The sequence below is a fragment of the Emydura macquarii genome, unplaced genomic scaffold, assembly GCF_026122565.2.
Source record: "Emydura macquarii macquarii isolate MOO-44397 ecotype Brisbane River unplaced genomic scaffold, CSIRO-AGI_Emac_v2 contig_968, whole genome shotgun sequence".
Lineage (NCBI taxonomy): Eukaryota > Metazoa > Chordata > Testudines > Chelidae > Emydura > Emydura macquarii.
This window is the reverse complement of record NW_027131105.1, coordinates 20,288,591-20,304,257: the sequence shown is the minus strand read 5'-3', so window position 1 is coordinate 20,304,257 and position 15,667 is coordinate 20,288,591. Positions and strand designations below refer to the sequence as shown.

The 15,667-nt window shown below is 44.9% G+C and overlaps 1 protein-coding gene across 1 annotated transcript; it reads left to right on the top strand.

Annotated features, from left to right (window-relative positions):
• Positions 1 to 3,036: 3,036 nt before the first annotated feature.
• On the top strand, positions 3,037 to 9,119 carry BHLHE40 (basic helix-loop-helix family member e40). The gene is made up of 5 exons (XM_067544402.1): positions 3,037 to 3,487; positions 3,703 to 3,772; positions 4,262 to 4,369; positions 5,406 to 5,529; positions 6,588 to 9,119. Exons 1-5 carry the CDS (start codon positions 3,408 to 3,410, stop codon positions 7,445 to 7,447), a joined length of 1,242 nt encoding a protein of 413 aa, XP_067400503.1. The 5' UTR covers positions 3,037 to 3,407; the 3' UTR covers positions 7,448 to 9,119.
• Positions 9,120 to 15,667: the final 6,548 nt, after the last annotated feature.

Sequence of the window (15,667 nt, the reverse complement as noted above, 5' to 3'; positions counted from 1 at the left end):
TTTAAAACAAAGGATTTTAAATGCTTAATTTACTTTTCACTGTGTGTGCTATTTGGCTTTACAAATCTCAGTTTTAGCCATTAACAAAAAATTAGTCAGTTTCACTTTTGTAATAGTTATTGAATTTATTATTAAGTGCCACTGGTAGATGACATTAAGAAAGAACTGCTCTGAAGAATTTGCAGTCTAAGGTCCTGATCCTGCAAATGCTTATACACATGCTTAACTTTTGAGGCATATGAATAGTCCCTTTGAAGTCAATAGGACTACTCATATACTTAAATGTGCTTAAATTTGCAGGATCATGGCTTAAGGGTCCAACCCTGCAGATGCTTGAAATCAGTGGATTGATCATGATAGCGAATGCTATGCCTTGTAGAAACTGCAGGGTTGGGCTGTAAAACACAGATGAGATGAGACAATACTTACTGGGAGAATAGTTAGCTTCATTTGTGGTCACTAGCTGTACTCTTATTGTTTAGGCTGTAGACACCACAGGGGAATTTTTTTCTTACAAAACCTACATTTTGGGCCTAAGTTGACCTGACAGAGTTTCGTTAACTGAGTCACCTCCTTGTGTACCAAGTCTACAACTGTAAACCCTGCACTTCTGCAACCACACATGCATTCAAATGATGATGTATCCGGAAATGAGCATGCCACCTTTTCTAACATAAATGCCATCTTCAGGCTCTAGCAAAGTACTTGCTGACCTCCGGCTCCTAGGCACAGTGACTGTCACAGGAGTCTGAGGAGACAGGGAAATCTTTGACAAACTCTGGTTGCTAAAGTTCTGTTATTACCTTATCTAGGTAAATATACCTTCTATCTGGTGATCTGGCCTCTCCTTGTTCAATATGCAACAGAGAAAATGACCACATACCCCCAAAGCAAACTTTTGCTTTGGCAGTTACACCCTCACTATAATCATCCTCAGCATTTGTAGAACCACTGGCAGCCCAGAATCTCAAATGCTTACAAAGATCAAAGAATTAAACCTCCCTGGTCATCTACGTGATAGGTTTGAGTGCCATTATTTCATAGCTGGTCCTAGTTCTCAGTTATTCTGTTTCTGGCTCCCACCTTAAGGCCTTGTCTATATATAAAAGTGTTGCTGTTTTAACTATGCTTATTCTGATTCAGCAAAGTGAAAGCAGCTATACTGGTAAGTGCCTTACAGTGGGCCCATACAAGGGCTTTTATTGGCATAAATAATCAATAAAAATCAGTTGTTAGTAAAACTTTTTTAAAATATAGACTAGGTCTAAATTACAGCAGCCTCAGCCCTCAGCTTGCTGTAACTTATACTCTGCTTCCCTGTTCCCCTCCCCATCCCCTCCCTCTACCTGTTGCCTTAAATCAGCCACGGACCTCAACAACTACACCAGTAGGGCATGCCACTAAATCTGCTTGCTGGCCACTCTGCCTTTGCCCTAAGATCAGCTGCAGTCCCCTCAGCCCACATCATGCCTGAGTGCTACTCTGCTCATGCCACAGTTCATGCAAAGCCCTGCACTTCTACCACTTATTCTCAGTGGCATTGCCAAGCCTTGACATTTGGGCTGGGTATTCCCTCCTGACTGCAGAACTGCACATGGAAGTTACCAAAGACAGTGCCGTTTGTCAGATTCTATGCGGCATTTGATCAAGACATTAGCCAATGGATTTACTAGAAACTAGAGACCCTTTTTTTAAAAACAGCTAAATACACTGACAACAGATGTAGCATGTTCTGTGTCTCTTCCTACTGGAAAGCTGCCATTATTACATAATAGCTCAGCTGCAGTAGCCAGCCTCTTTTAGGGGGTGGCATTTGCCTCCAGTGGCAACCAGGGTCCCTACCCCAGTCATCTCCCTGCTGCTGGCAGGGATTTTCAGTTGAAAGCACTCAGATGCATTTTTGGCACTTCATCTTATGAATGCCTTCCCCCGTTTGATGCCAGTGATTGAACAGGGAGAAGGAGCTAGACACACTGCAGTCAGGTGCACCTGGCATGCTCTGCCTCTGCTGGTTTCCATGAAGGTGGAGCACTGCCCACTCTGCCCTGAAAAATACCCAGCACTGAGCTGCTTCAATGGGCTTGTGTATATACCAACTAATTAATCCAGCCACCCCTGGGCGAGGTAGGCATGGGAGGGTTATCACCGCCATTTTACAGAAGGGGGAAGCTGAGCAGCTAAGTGAGGTGGCCGAGGCCAAGGGCGTAGGGCAAGATAGGGGCAGTGAGTGGTTCCCAGCAGAGCCCAGCCCCACCTCCCTCTTCGAGGAGATCGCAGCAGTGCTGCAGGAGGTGACTGGGGTGGCACCAACCCCCCTTCCCCCCCCCCCCCACGTACACCCCCTCATCCCCGGCGTCTATGATGCCCTCTGGGAGGAACAGTGTCCCCCGGGAGAAGAGACTCCCCCGCCCCCCGGGCCCAGCGAGCTGTGAAATCCCCCGCCGTGGGCTGCTTAGGTCGAGCCGCCCCACGCGTCTGACTCCTCTGCATTTCTGCCGGTGTGACTCCGGCGTGAACCCTGTCAGGCCAGCAGAGACTCGCCTGGGGCGGGGGGGGGGGGGGGGCAGTGGCCCCCCGGAGAGGCGAGGCACGGCCGCAGGGGGATGTGTGTGTGGGGTGTGTGTGACATTCCCACCCCCCACACACACGATTCCGTGGGGCCCGTGCCCGCCCCGCCGGACCGGACCGGACCGACCCCCCACCGCGGCAGGCGGGAGCGCCCCAGCCCCTTCGCCCGCTCCCCGGTGCCAGGGCCGCGCTGGACGGACACACACACACCGCCCCCCCATCGCCCCCCGCGGAGCGCCGGCGGGCCCCGTGCGCTCACACGCGCCAGCTGCTGAGGAGACTAAGAGCCGCCCCCCTCCTCCTCCTCCTCCTCCCGCGGCCGGGCGGAGGTGTCGCCCCGTCACGTTTCGCCTGCGCTGCCGCTGCCGTGCGGCTGCAGGGAGTCGCTGGCAGCCGTGCGGAGCGAGCTGGGGGCGGGGGGAGGCCGGAGCGTTGTCCAACACGTGAGGCTCATGTGATGGCGGGGGGGAGGCAGGGCTCTCCCTCCCCGGCACCGCCAGACGTGCCGGGAGTCACAGGGTAGAACACGTAGCGCCAGCCACCCACTCGCTCCCATTTAACCCAGCCTGCCGCCGCCCGGCGACTCCTCAGCTCCGCTCCAGCTCAGCTCGCGCCCCGCACCGGCCGCGCGGACATGAGCAGCGCGCCCTGAGCAGCCAGCGAGCCGCCGCCGCCCCCGTCCCGACGCCGCCCGCGGCTCTGCTCTGCGGTGCTGTGCGGTGCGAGGAGCTCAGAGAGCGGACCCGCAGCCGACTGATCTCGCTGCCTTCTGCAAAACTTCCATTTCAGCAGAGACCCCCCAGCACCAGCCCGCAAAGACCCCCCCCCCCCAAGCTGCCATGGAAATGATCCCCAGCGCCCAGCCTCCCCCCGCCTGCCTGGGCAAGCTGCCTGCGCTGGAAAGCAACGAGATGCCCGGGTAAGATGCTTCCTCAGGGGTGCCAGGGGCATTTCTTCGGGCCAGTGCTCCCCGTGCCTTCCCCCACCAAACCCCTGGGCGCAATCTGACCGCCGGGGTTCGGCTGGAACTTCAGAGCCTTCACCTGCGCCTGCAAGGTGCATTTCTCGCGTGTCTCTCGCAGCGTGTTGTAGGACATGATAATGATTCATCGCATTGTTGTTTAATCTGTGCAGGCTGGCCTTCTCTCACATCTACCAAGTGTACAAGCCCAGGAGAGGGTTGAAAAGAACTGAAGACAACAAGGTAAATGGAGGGATGGCTGTATCTTTGCATTCTTTTTTCCCATCTGTCCATTTAAAAAAAAAAGTTGTATGAGTTTGTGTCTGTTTTTTTTTTTTAATCTTTTGCATAAAGCTCAACTAAGATTTAACCTTTATCAAATTAGCTGTAGGATTTTGGAGGGGTTATTGTAACATCAGACAGTTTGAATCAAAGTTGTTGGGTTTTGTTTTGTTTTTTTTTGCTTTGAGATTGTTGCACATGTGCCTCTTGTCTCTCAGGTACCTAAATTTGGAGCTCGGCAAGTGTGGAGCGGAATATATTTTTACATTAGTTTAATAACTCTTATGACAGAAAATCATTCAGTTAGTAGCTGCTACACATCATACTTTTGGGTAACCAAAACCTAGAGATCTAGTTTTATTTCTAGATCACTTTTACCTGTGTGTCTAACATGGTGCTAGGAAGTCCTCTTGTGTCTTGGCTGATTTGCTCCTTTCCTTTGGCTTCCAGGAGACCTATAAATTGCCCCACAGACTGATAGAGAAGAAGAGACGTGATAGGATTAATGAATGCATTGCCCAGCTGAAAGATCTCTTACCAGAACATCTCAAACTTACAGTAAGTGAAAATCTGGCTAATATCCAAACACCTCTTCCTTTTGGGGGTGTATGTTGGCTAATGGATTTCTGTGCACTTAGATATGCCATCTAGAGGCTTCCTCTGAGCACTGCAGATCAAAGTGGAAAAGGCTGCATTTGTGCAGGTTTGCCACTTTGATCAGTCTATAACTATTGGATTTCCTTGTAGATACTGTGAATTTCTAAACAATTTGTATCTGTGGTGGTAGGGTGATTATGAATGGAGCTGCTGCAATGTTTAAATAAAACCTCATGTAAAAGTGATTATCGTGAGCTGATTTGAATGTGAGGGATTTGGGTTTTCCCCTTTGAGCCACTGAAAATGTTCCATGTTGCTTTTTGTGAAGTTTTCCTGGATGCCATTTATAAGTTGATCCCAGCCTACCTGAGAGTCAGGTCCTTTAGAGTTTGTTTCCACGCTACGTGTTTTTGATATTGGAAAGGATTCCCCGTGTTCTTGTTTTGCGACAAATGTTAAGGACGGCAACTTCTGTAGTGTGTGCGAGGCGCCTTATTTTAAAAAGAATAAAGGCTTGGGTGCCTGATTAAAATTAAAAGAAAAAAATCCCTGCAGAAGTTTATGGGGAAAGCCATATTGGCTGACATCCTGCAGGACTCCCCTCTCCTGTCATGGTTCAAAAGAAACCCTTTGACTGGATTCCCCTGTGTTAAGGTCAGGATACCAGCAGGGGCAGCAGAACAGATAAATAAAATCCTTGTCTGAGAGCTATGCAGTTGCTCCTAAAATACCCATAGGATGTAACTGTATCCTTCTCTGCAACCTTCCTTTAATTTTTTTTTTCTGTACTTTACATAATATGTGGATCAGACTCTAAATAGTAAGCTTTTTACTCAAGATAAATCAGATTTCATTGAATAAAGATATCATTTTTAACCTGTCCCCTAAATTGCAACTGTTTTTCTTTTTTAATTTCACAAGGTATTCAAAACCTTTTAGGATTCGTTGAAGCATGGCCGACTCTAGGATAAGTACTAACTTGCCTATTTGTTTCCAGACTTTAGGACACTTGGAGAAGGCGGTGGTTCTTGAACTTACCTTGAAGCATGTGAAAGCACTAACTAATCTCATTGAGCAGCAGCAACAGAAAATAATTGCTCTACAGAATGGTTTACAAGCTGGTGAGTATTCAAGTCATGCTTGTATCATGTGAGAACCCTCGGATGTCTCATGATCTTACTTTCAACATCTTTGAAATATTGGCTACTTATGACACTTAGTTTGGGAGGTGGGAGGAGTAAGCTTTTTCTTTTTTTCTTTTTAATTAGCGCACACATCCCGTGCAAGTCTATTTACGAAAAAGATGCCTTTTATTCCTTTAGTCAGTTAATTTATAAATAGCTGTTAATTTAATATATTTTTTAATTTAACCTGATTCTTATTTTATAGTACAGTTTTGCTATGAGAGCCCGATCCAAAGTCTGTGGGAATCTTTCCATTGACTTCAGTGAGGTTTGGATCAGGCCTTGATTTCCCTGTCCCCCTCCCTCCCCCCTCAAAAATATGAAAACACCCTTTCTGGTTTCTCCATAAGCTGGTTAGACCACTCTTTGCAGCCCAGGTGGGGACCAGTCTAAGGGTCCACAATATTTTGCATCTATTTCCTCCTCCCTTTCGCTGTGTGACACTTACTTGTGTTTGGCAGGATAAAACCAGCTTTTCTAAAAAGGCTGCTACTACTTTAATAGCCACTAGTATGCAGTAGAATTACACAGCCAAACCCAATCTCACTTCCCAAAGTTTAGACCAAATCCTCCCTGGTGTATGCAGTTGATGAGTGATAAATTGGGCCCCTTGTGCCCAATTTTCACTAGCTGCAGAGGAGCCAGATTTGCAAGATGACTTTGGAACTGATGTCTTTCAGAGGAAATATCAGGGTTGATTTGCTCTGCTGTCTTTCACTGTTTTCCCCTCAAACTCTAGTGTCTGTTCTAGTTGCCACATATACTGAGTTTAGGATAAAAAATGTGCTTAAAGACTCACTGTTAGAAAGAGGTTGTAAAAATGGGTGTTTAAAGTGACTGTATTGTACGGTAGAATTCACTTGTCTAGCTGTTTTGTAACAGATACTTAATATGGAGATAAAGTTTCTTCCTCTCTCCAGTGCACCTTAGTTTCATTAATAGCATTATTTAGCTCTCTGTTAATTTTTAATTTCTTTCTGTTAATGTTCCCTCAGGTGACCTGTCATCAAGAAACCCTGACACCAGCCAGGAAATGTTTCGATCTGGTTTCCAGATGTGCATCAAGGAAGTGCTACAATACCTGGGAAAGCATGAAAACACCAGGGATCTGAAATCTTCCCAGCTGGTCAGTCATCTTCACCGAATGGCCTCTGAGGTCCTCCAGGGCGGAGCCAGTCGAAAATCTGGAGATGCACCCCCCAAAATGGTGGACTTGAAGGAGAAGCCTGGCTCTTTGCCCAAAACTGCTGAGGGTTATGGCAAGAACTGTGTGCCTGTGATACAGAGGACATTTGCACACTCCAGTGGAGAGCAAAGCGGCAGTGACACGGACACAGACAGTGGGTATGGAGGAGAGCTGGAGAAAAGTGACTCAAACTCCGTTCAACAATATTTTCAAAAGGATACGGGACTCAACTATACCATGCAAGAGAGAATAAGCTCTATTAAGCAAGAGACTGAGGACCCACCAGCCAAAAGGACCAGGATGGAAACTTCAGAAGATGAAGACCATTTTAGCAGTGATATGATTGGCTCTCCAAGTAACTTTTTGGGTCCTCACCCTCATCAGCCTCCTCTGTGCCTGCCTTTCTATTTGATCCCACCATCCGCAACTGCCTATCTGCCTATGTTGGAGAAGTATTGGTACCCGGCTTCCATGCCTGTCTTGTACCCAAGTCTCCCAGCCTCTGCTGCAGCACTTTCAGGGTTAATGAGCCCAGATAAAATCTCTCCCTCTCTGCTATTGCCTCAGAGACTTCCTTCTCCACTACCAGCCCATTCCCCTATCGACTCCTCAGCTCTGCTTCAAGCTTTGAAGCAGATTCCTCCTTTGAACTTGGAAACCAAAGACTAAGCACAGTGTGACACTTTTATTTTTTTTAAAGTTTGAAACCCTTTCAGTTTTATATATTGGCTGGACTGTGGTGTAGGGATGAAGTTCACTGAGTGTAGGAAGCAAAATCCACTTTCCTCTGACTTGTTAGATAGCGTGGGAAAGGATGAAGGAAGCATCCAGGTTAGTCATTGGGAGGAGTTTAAAAGACAGGGGAAAAAAAAGGTTTTCTTTATGCTTTATTCTCTCCATCTACAGAGCAACAGCTGACTTAGTCAGTGAGGATTATATTTGAAAGCTGTGAAAAATATTCCATTAGGTGGATTTAGGTTTTAGGGTCTGTGAATATAAAAATATGGTACTTCTTATGAGGGCTTTTCAAAGCAATGGCCCACCGCCAATAGCTTGAGCTGAACCAATTTGTTGCCCCACCCAGTTGCCAGTATTTGAAATGATGCATGCATAGCAGTTTAAGCATTGGAGTTAGTTCCACTAAAAAGATTCAGAGTAGCAATCACTGGTTGGTAATGCACAGTCAGTGGATCTGGGAGATTGAAGACAGGTTTCTCACCACACTTCTGCTGAATGTTTAAAAAACAAAATGAAATGAATAAAATGTAGATGCTGCTTAGAAGCTTTACATGATGTGTTTCTAATTAATAAATTAACATGCATCCCTTCCTACAACTCAAGCTGCTGGTTGGGGGAGGAGAAGAGAAAATATCCCCATGGATCTCTTTGCTTGTTGCACCTAACTCTAGACCTCTCTTTTACTGCTGCTGTACAGGTGTCTCTGGGTCTAGTGTATCTGAAAGCAAAATGATTAAAGAGCCACATTACTGGTGGAATAACCCGCAACTGGCTGTTTCACTCCAAATCCAGAGCTCTTGCAACGGGGTGCGATTCAGTTGGAGTCAATAGAGTTACACCCATTGAATTGGCCCTCTAGAGAGCCTTTGAAAAATTAAAACGGATTTGCAAAGAAGCCTAATTCCAGTGGGATCTAGGTGCCCAAATCTCTTAGGATCCTCTGAAAACCCTGGTTCAAATTGCTATTTTAAATAGAGAGTTAGAATTGTAAAATTTTCCCTGTTAACAAATCTTAGAACTGTGCAGGCATGTGCACCACAGATTCAGTAGTTTCTTCAGTGATGAACACTGTGTCCGATTAGGCTTTAAAAGAAACCAACTGCAAAAAGCAGTGATTTTTTTTTTCTTTTCGTTTTGAGAAATTGTTTCCAGAGTAAATGTCTTATAGATTCTCATTTCATTCTACCTTTACACCAGTTGTTAAGATGCACTGTGCTTGATTGCAGATTGTGTTCTAACATTTATTTTTTATTGTTGGTTATTTTGGTATACAGTTGTTGCCTTTATTTGTAAAATCCTGTTATAAATATATATGTATATATAAAATATATATATTATATAAATATATTAAAAAGTTAAAATGTTTCAGATGTCTATCATTTGTATAACTACTTGAGCATAAAGAAGTGAGAAATATGAATGTATTCCTGATTTGTTTTTTTGAAGAGGTTTTGTTTTGTTCTCTAGGGAGAGATACAGTGTTTATATTTTGGAGCCTTCTCAAAGGTGGGGTATTGTAAATATTTTTATCTTGAGTAAATGTTAAGTAGTTGTTTTAAAATACTTAATAAAATAATTATTTTCCTGTGGAAGATAAGGCTTTGCCTCTTGTGGTTTGAAATATTTGATCAATGTCGTTCCATGTGACCTGATTCAGCAATCAAAATGGGGCGCCTTGTGGGTTTAGCAGTGTGCTTGTGTGGAAGAAGTTGCAGAATCAGGGTCTTAGTTATTCCTGGTATAGCCTTGCTGGAATCAATGCCCAAAGACAGCCAAGGGAAAAATGTGGTGCATTATTATTGTACTGTGGGATTTTTATTTTTATTTAATTTTTACCTGCTGACCTTGTCACCTTTAAAGAGTGACCCTAAGGGAGACCACCTTGGGTTTGTACCTTTACTTCATGTAGTTAGTTTTGTTTCTTTTGTGATGTATCTAGAAAATCTGAAAAGCTTTGGGTTTTATATACTTAAAAAAAAAAAAAAAAAAAAAAGTGAGGGAAGAAAAGAGGGTATCTGGGCTTGTTTTTCCGTTAGAAATTCAGGTCTTGTCTACTCTAGCAAGATTCTATGGCAGCTAGAGAGCTTTTGCAATCGCAAAAGGCAGAGTGTGAAACCTGAGCAATTGAGAAGGGTTATTTAATCAGACTGCTTAAAACACTTTGTTAATCTTTTCTCAATATCTGTTTAACTCCAGTGCTAAGGGCTACATCATCCCCGCAGATCCTGGCAGATAGGGGATCTTCTATGTTTGAATCATCTCCCCCTTCCATCGGAAACACGCCCTCAGTCTGGGGCTTTGTTTTCTATCCTTCCAGGATCCCAGGAATAGCTGTGGCCAGTGGGGCAGCCAGTGGAGCTACATGACCAGGGAATTACTGGTGAGGGGACCTACTGGGGGGATGGGCTAAAGTCACTGGAGAGGCATTAGGCCTCCATGCAGATGGCTCTAGGCCTCTGCAGATTCCTGGGGAATTAATCAGGTTTTGGGACTGACCTTGTGGTCTTTTCTACAGGAGGCAAACCCCAGCTTCTCAGTGGGCTGATGCAGGGCAGAATCTCTGCAAGGGGATCCTCAAGAAGATTTCTCTCCCCAAGTCCCCTCACATGGGGTTTTTCTGCCAGAAAGGGGTGCTCTAGGCCTTAACGACCACATGAGAGAAGGATGTCCCTATTAAAGATTCGAACTCCCCCCCCACTTCAATTAATTTGTTGGATCTAAGACACCACCGAAGTGCTCCAGCAAAACCGGGGCAGGGCAGATTCGACATTTGTGATATTTCTAAGGTAAATAAGAAAGGAAACCCACCGTTCCTTAGGCCTTTATCCATTGTGAAGAAGCCAAAAAAAGGCCATAGCCCCAACTTTAAACAACTCCTTTGTAGCGAACCTTACGCCTCTTAGAATACAGCAAGACACTAAGTTTTCCTTTCTGATCAGAACTAGCTTTAGCCCTGTGCTTGGACCACCATGAAGAAAATAACCATACTGCTGTGCTCACAGCCTGCCCCATGAGAGGAAGGAGAGACACACTCTGGCATTTGCACTTCACAAGGAGTTCTGTTGTAGGGATTTCCCATGCTGGCAGGCTAATGCTGCGTGGGACCCTGAACGTTAAAAACCAAAGTGCTCCTCAGTATTGGTGTGAGCCACTATAGCGTTAGTGTCTGAGCTATTCATGTAGCATATATGGCAGGCAGCTGCTCTTTTCAGTAAGTGCTAGTTGCTCACTTAGGAACTGATCCTGCTGCTGCTGGAAGTCAGTGGCAAAACTCCCTTTGACTTAAATGGGAGTAGGGTTGGTGCCTTGGTCATGCTAAGGGCAGCATACACATGAGCTGGCTTGGGAGCCATTTTCCATGCGCCTCCCTCATGCTGTGGTGCATGCCCCAGCATGTTAGCTGGGTGTATCTGCCGGTATGCTATGGAGGGCTTCTGGCTGGCTGCTCAAATCTCACCCAAGGCTGCCTACGCTTGGTTTGTGGCTGCTACACCCATAACCTCTGGCCCACCTTTGCCTAGGGCCAGGCTGGATCTGATAGGATTCTTCCCTATTCCTTCCTGATAGGAGGAAACACCCACTTAATTCTACCAAGAGTTTAGTTGTTGTTTGAACTAACTTTGTAGTTCACACTGAAAAATAGGACGAGTATTTTCTGATACCAGCACGTTAGACTTGGCAGTTGAATTTATTTATTTAAAAATGCACCTTTTATTTACATCTCATGGCACATAAGCTGCAGGTAATAATGTACAATTTTTGCCATTTTTGCAAAATGAAGATGATATCAAACCTTTCCCCAAAGGCAAACAGTTGAAGAAAGCAGCTGGGCTTTGCACTAAAGGTTTGTTCTAGTGGCAGTGGCTGAAAGGAGATAGGTACATTTGCTAATGTAGATTATGAGACCCTGGGTTAGAGCATTTATTGTCTGTCCTTTATTGCTTTGTGAACATTGGAAACAGTGGGCTAGCCCATCAGCTAGCATAATCAACGGCACTATGTCAATTTACCCTGGCTGATGAGCTGACCCAATGTCTCTAATGGGCTCGTGGTATGCCATGCCATTCATTGGTACAGGAAACCTTTAATAATTTACTCTGAAATGAATGGTGAACTGGCACATTGACATTCATGCCTGAATAACCGTTGTTGTGTTGTCTTTTTAAGGTACTTACCATGCAGGAGGCCCAGGAAGGCTGGTTAGAAGGAGGCTTTGTGTGTAACAACCCTAACTCGCAGCATCCCCAGCTGGGCTCTGAACAGTTCAGGCCCCAAAGGTGAAAAGTCAAGTATATTAGTCTAAAATATGGGGGTGCCTCTTTAGCTATCTGGGGAATTCAGTTTCCACCATTTTTATTTATTTTAATTAGATCCAAATCCTGTTCCTATTAAAGTCACTGGCAAAATTCCCACTGATTTCAATGGGGCCAAGGTTTGACTTTCCATGTACTAAATTCTCAACACTTCAACTTGTTGGTAGATTTAGTTTTCTGGGCTATCACTTTGAGCTTATCCTTTTCCACCTTCTTTACCCTCTGCTGATAGCAGGACACGCAGAACTTTTGTCTGCAGCAAACTGGGACAAAATGAGTATAAACGCAGGTGCAAGATATGCGCTTTGCATAGCAATCACATGGCTATTGTGGGGAAGTTTTCCTCGTGATTCAGATCAAAGCCAAAAAGAGTAAAACTGAAGGGGGTGACTTTCCATTGATGGTGAAAGGTGCAAGAATGTGACCTGGTGGACAGTCCTTATAAACTGTAAGCACATCAGGGCAGGGACCATGTCTGCCTCTGTGCAGGTAAACCATCTAGTACAATAGGGCCATGGTCCTGATCTGGGCCTCTGGGCACTACTCTAATATAATAACAACGGTGACTTAGCGTTTGGTCTCGTTTCAGCTCCTGTCTCTGCCAGTGACTTTCTATATGACCTTGGGCAAGTCACTTCAGCTGTGCCTGTTTTCTCTGTCTGTAAAATGGAGGTGATAATACTCACCTCCCACAGAAGAGTGGCGTTAGGCTTGGCTGATGCTTATTAAGTGCTTGGAGACCCTGTGGCTGTGAAAGCATTATGTAACTTACAATGCAAATGTATAAGCTAGGTTGCCTCGCAGCTCCTGTCTGTGCTGCGTCCTTCACTTTGCTGCAGCATTCTTCCAAGATGCCCCGAGGATAGGAGCAGACATTTCATGGCGTTCCATTTCCATTTAAAGAACCCCAAACCCTACAACACTACATTTTAAGGGAAGAAAATCCTAGAGCAATCAAGGGAATACTGCAGCTGAGGCTAGCAGACTGTGACGGGGTGCTTTGCTCAAGTCTCTGCACTCACACTGTTCAGACAGGGTGTGTTGAGTTCCCCTGACTTGTTTTCATGGTCTCACCCAGCTCTGACCTGCCTCAAATGTTGACACAATGTCACGTTTCCGACTGCAGTCTTTCATGTGCAGCCTGAGGCTAAATATGGCTGCTGGTTCCTGGAAACAGACGTGCCTGGCACCCTTTCAGTAGAAACCCGATCCTCATGCAGGCTTGGCACAGCAGCTGAATAACACTGCAATAACTCTTTCAGCAGCATTTCAACCCATAAATAGGGCTTCCCAAGCAAACTCCTCAAAGTGCAGCAAGACATGAACAACCATGTAAAAAATAAACTAAAATCCGAGCATATGAAAAGTGAATGCAGGGAAGAAGCCAGGATTAAAAGTGTTAGAAGGAGACTGCAGAGATACAGAACCTGGTGTGATAAATATAATTGTAGAATTATTTCTTTGATGTTAAAAAGGAAGCAAATGGTCTTGAATTTTATAATGGCCTCGTAACATTTTGTCCTAACACTTGTGAAAAGGTAAACCAGTAATCTTCCTGAAAAGGAGACGTAGTCCAATCCAGAGCAGGCTGGGGGTAATTGAGAGACACTCATAATTTTAGCTTTTCACCACCTGTTTGGAAAGCTACTATAACTGAATGCTAGGGGACTGGCTGGTTTTTACAGGCATGTATTCTGGGAATTGCTTATATTTTACGTTGTGCATGGGCCACAGCCTGAAATAATTTGCAACAATGCATCTTTCTTTGGCTGCGATTTCTCAGAATTCGGAAGGGGGTTTAAACATGCTGTGACTTTTCAGGACTATGCAGACAGGATAGGAAACAAGCCCCTTGGCCCCGAAGTCCCCAGAATCAGTATCTCTCTGTCTATGACATGGGAGGGATTTCTCTTTCCCTACAGCAGGCTGTGGGCTGTAGCGTGGACGCTGCAGGGAGAAGTGCCCTTCTGCTTTGTCCTCTCTTTCGAAGTGTGTAGCTGCAAGTGTTTACAAATGCAGGCATTGCAAGATCCCTTGAACTGTGCCCTAGTACAAAAGAGGCATTGAAACAAGAAGCACGTTGTCATGGCATGTTCCAGGCCAGCAGGACCAGACTGAACCAGATAATTGCTGTTTCTGCTTTAGCTGTTTCATTGCGGAAAGAATGGTAGGTCTTGCGTCAAGCTATTCTCACCTTAGTCTTTTGATGTGATATTCTAACTTAAACAGTCTGGGGGGAGAGGAATGCCCAGGAAATAGGTAATGAATGCGTGTAAAACCTTTTATTACAGAACACCAGTTGAAATCTAACCCTGATCAGTCGTGACAGAAAACTGTCACATCTCTTGACTATCGAGTGACATGTGAAATTAGTTTGTTGGTCTCAGGCCATGTACCAGTAGTTGTCGGAGCCCCAGCCATGTGACGCAGGATATTAACTTTTTGCAGCCTTGATTTATGTCATGAGACTGGAGCCAAGAAATCCCTCTCTTGCCAGCCCACCTGTGTTTCACACCTTTATTGCAGGCCAGATTTAACTGTCTAATCTCACTCTGTAGTTGTTTCAATCACACTTATTACCATCTTGCCTGAGTAATTCTCAGTGGCAAGCAACTGCCTGAGTAAAACCACCAAAGACTGAATGAACAACCCGCTCACCCTTAGAGAGCCGAGTTGGCGCACATTGGTTAGAGCAGAGAGAGGAAGCGTGTACTGCCGCTGTCTACCCGGTACCTGTTCTGTGGATTAAGTCAGCCCTTCAGTTTTTATGGCTGTCAAGCCAGTACTTTTCAGGGGCACTAAATTCCTGTTCACCTTTTCAGAAAACAAAAAGTAACATTCCTTTTTGCTTTTGTTTCTTTATAGGCCTCTGTTTTTCTTGGGTACATTTTGCTTCCTGTAAGTCACTCCACAAAGCCAGTTATTACGAGTAGACACACTAAGTTTGGAAAGTCTGACACATAACAGGGTGTTTGGAAAGTGCTTGCAGATATCTGCTTTATTAAAAAAGGAATTGCAAAAGGAGGCAAGCTAGTAAGGACCTAATAGCACAGGCTTGGATGATGGATAAGCAAGGCTTTTGTGGCTGGTTTGCCATTAGCAACTGCAAGTGTTTTTCTAATAAAGATACTGCAGCTTTTTGAATTTATAACCAAGGCAGCATAACCTTTAATCAGCTTGGTGAACGAACATTCTCTCTAGGCTGCCGAGAGTCTTACGTTATGGCCTTGTTAAAGTTAGATCTGGTCTGTCTATCTTTTCCTCAAGAAACTACTGAACTTGTGGGATCATTTGGATCAGTCTGAGGATTCTCCACTGCCCTGGACTTTTTGAAATCACATACACCTCTGCAAAAAGGGTGTAGCAGGCCACCACATCCGAATCCACTCACTGTGCACTGATGAAAATGACTGCCTATGGTGCAGAACATTGGAGAATCAGGTCATAAATGTTGCGGAATTTGGGTTGCTGGGAAAGGTTTAATACCATGAATATTGACCATCACTTTCAATTTTATTAGTCAGTAAATGATAAATAACCTGCTGTTTTATCATTTTCCAAACAATGGCTCAGTGCAAAAATGGTGACAAAAAGAATGCCTAGTATTCATGGCCTTTGACCTCTTAGCCACTACAGTGGATAAATATGATTCCCTGTGTGATGAAATTTTGCCTTTCTTCTGGGAATGGGCCTCAGCATATGACATTGTTGAAAATCTTGCAACCATCTATTTTACTAAGTTCAGGGGTTTTAACTTAATTATAATTGGTTTTGGTAGAGTGCCAAATATAGACAAAGAAAGATTTGTTCTAATTTGAAAGTGACTGATGTGTTGACT

What these genes read in the sequence shown, in the direction of transcription:
- BHLHE40 (XM_067544402.1), top strand. Translation starts at nt 3,408, where the DNA reads ATGGAAATGATCCCCAGCGCCCAGCCTCCCCCCGCCTGCCTGGGCAAG. An exon ending in GAAAGCAACGAGATGCCCGG is followed by an intron (nt 3,488 to 3,702) that starts GTAAGATGCTTC and finishes TAATCTGTGCAG; the next exon opens with GCTGGCCTTCTCTCACATCT. An exon ending in CAGAACATCTCAAACTTACA is followed by an intron (nt 4,370 to 5,405) that starts GTAAGTGAAAAT and finishes ATTTGTTTCCAG; the next exon opens with ACTTTAGGACACTTGGAGAA.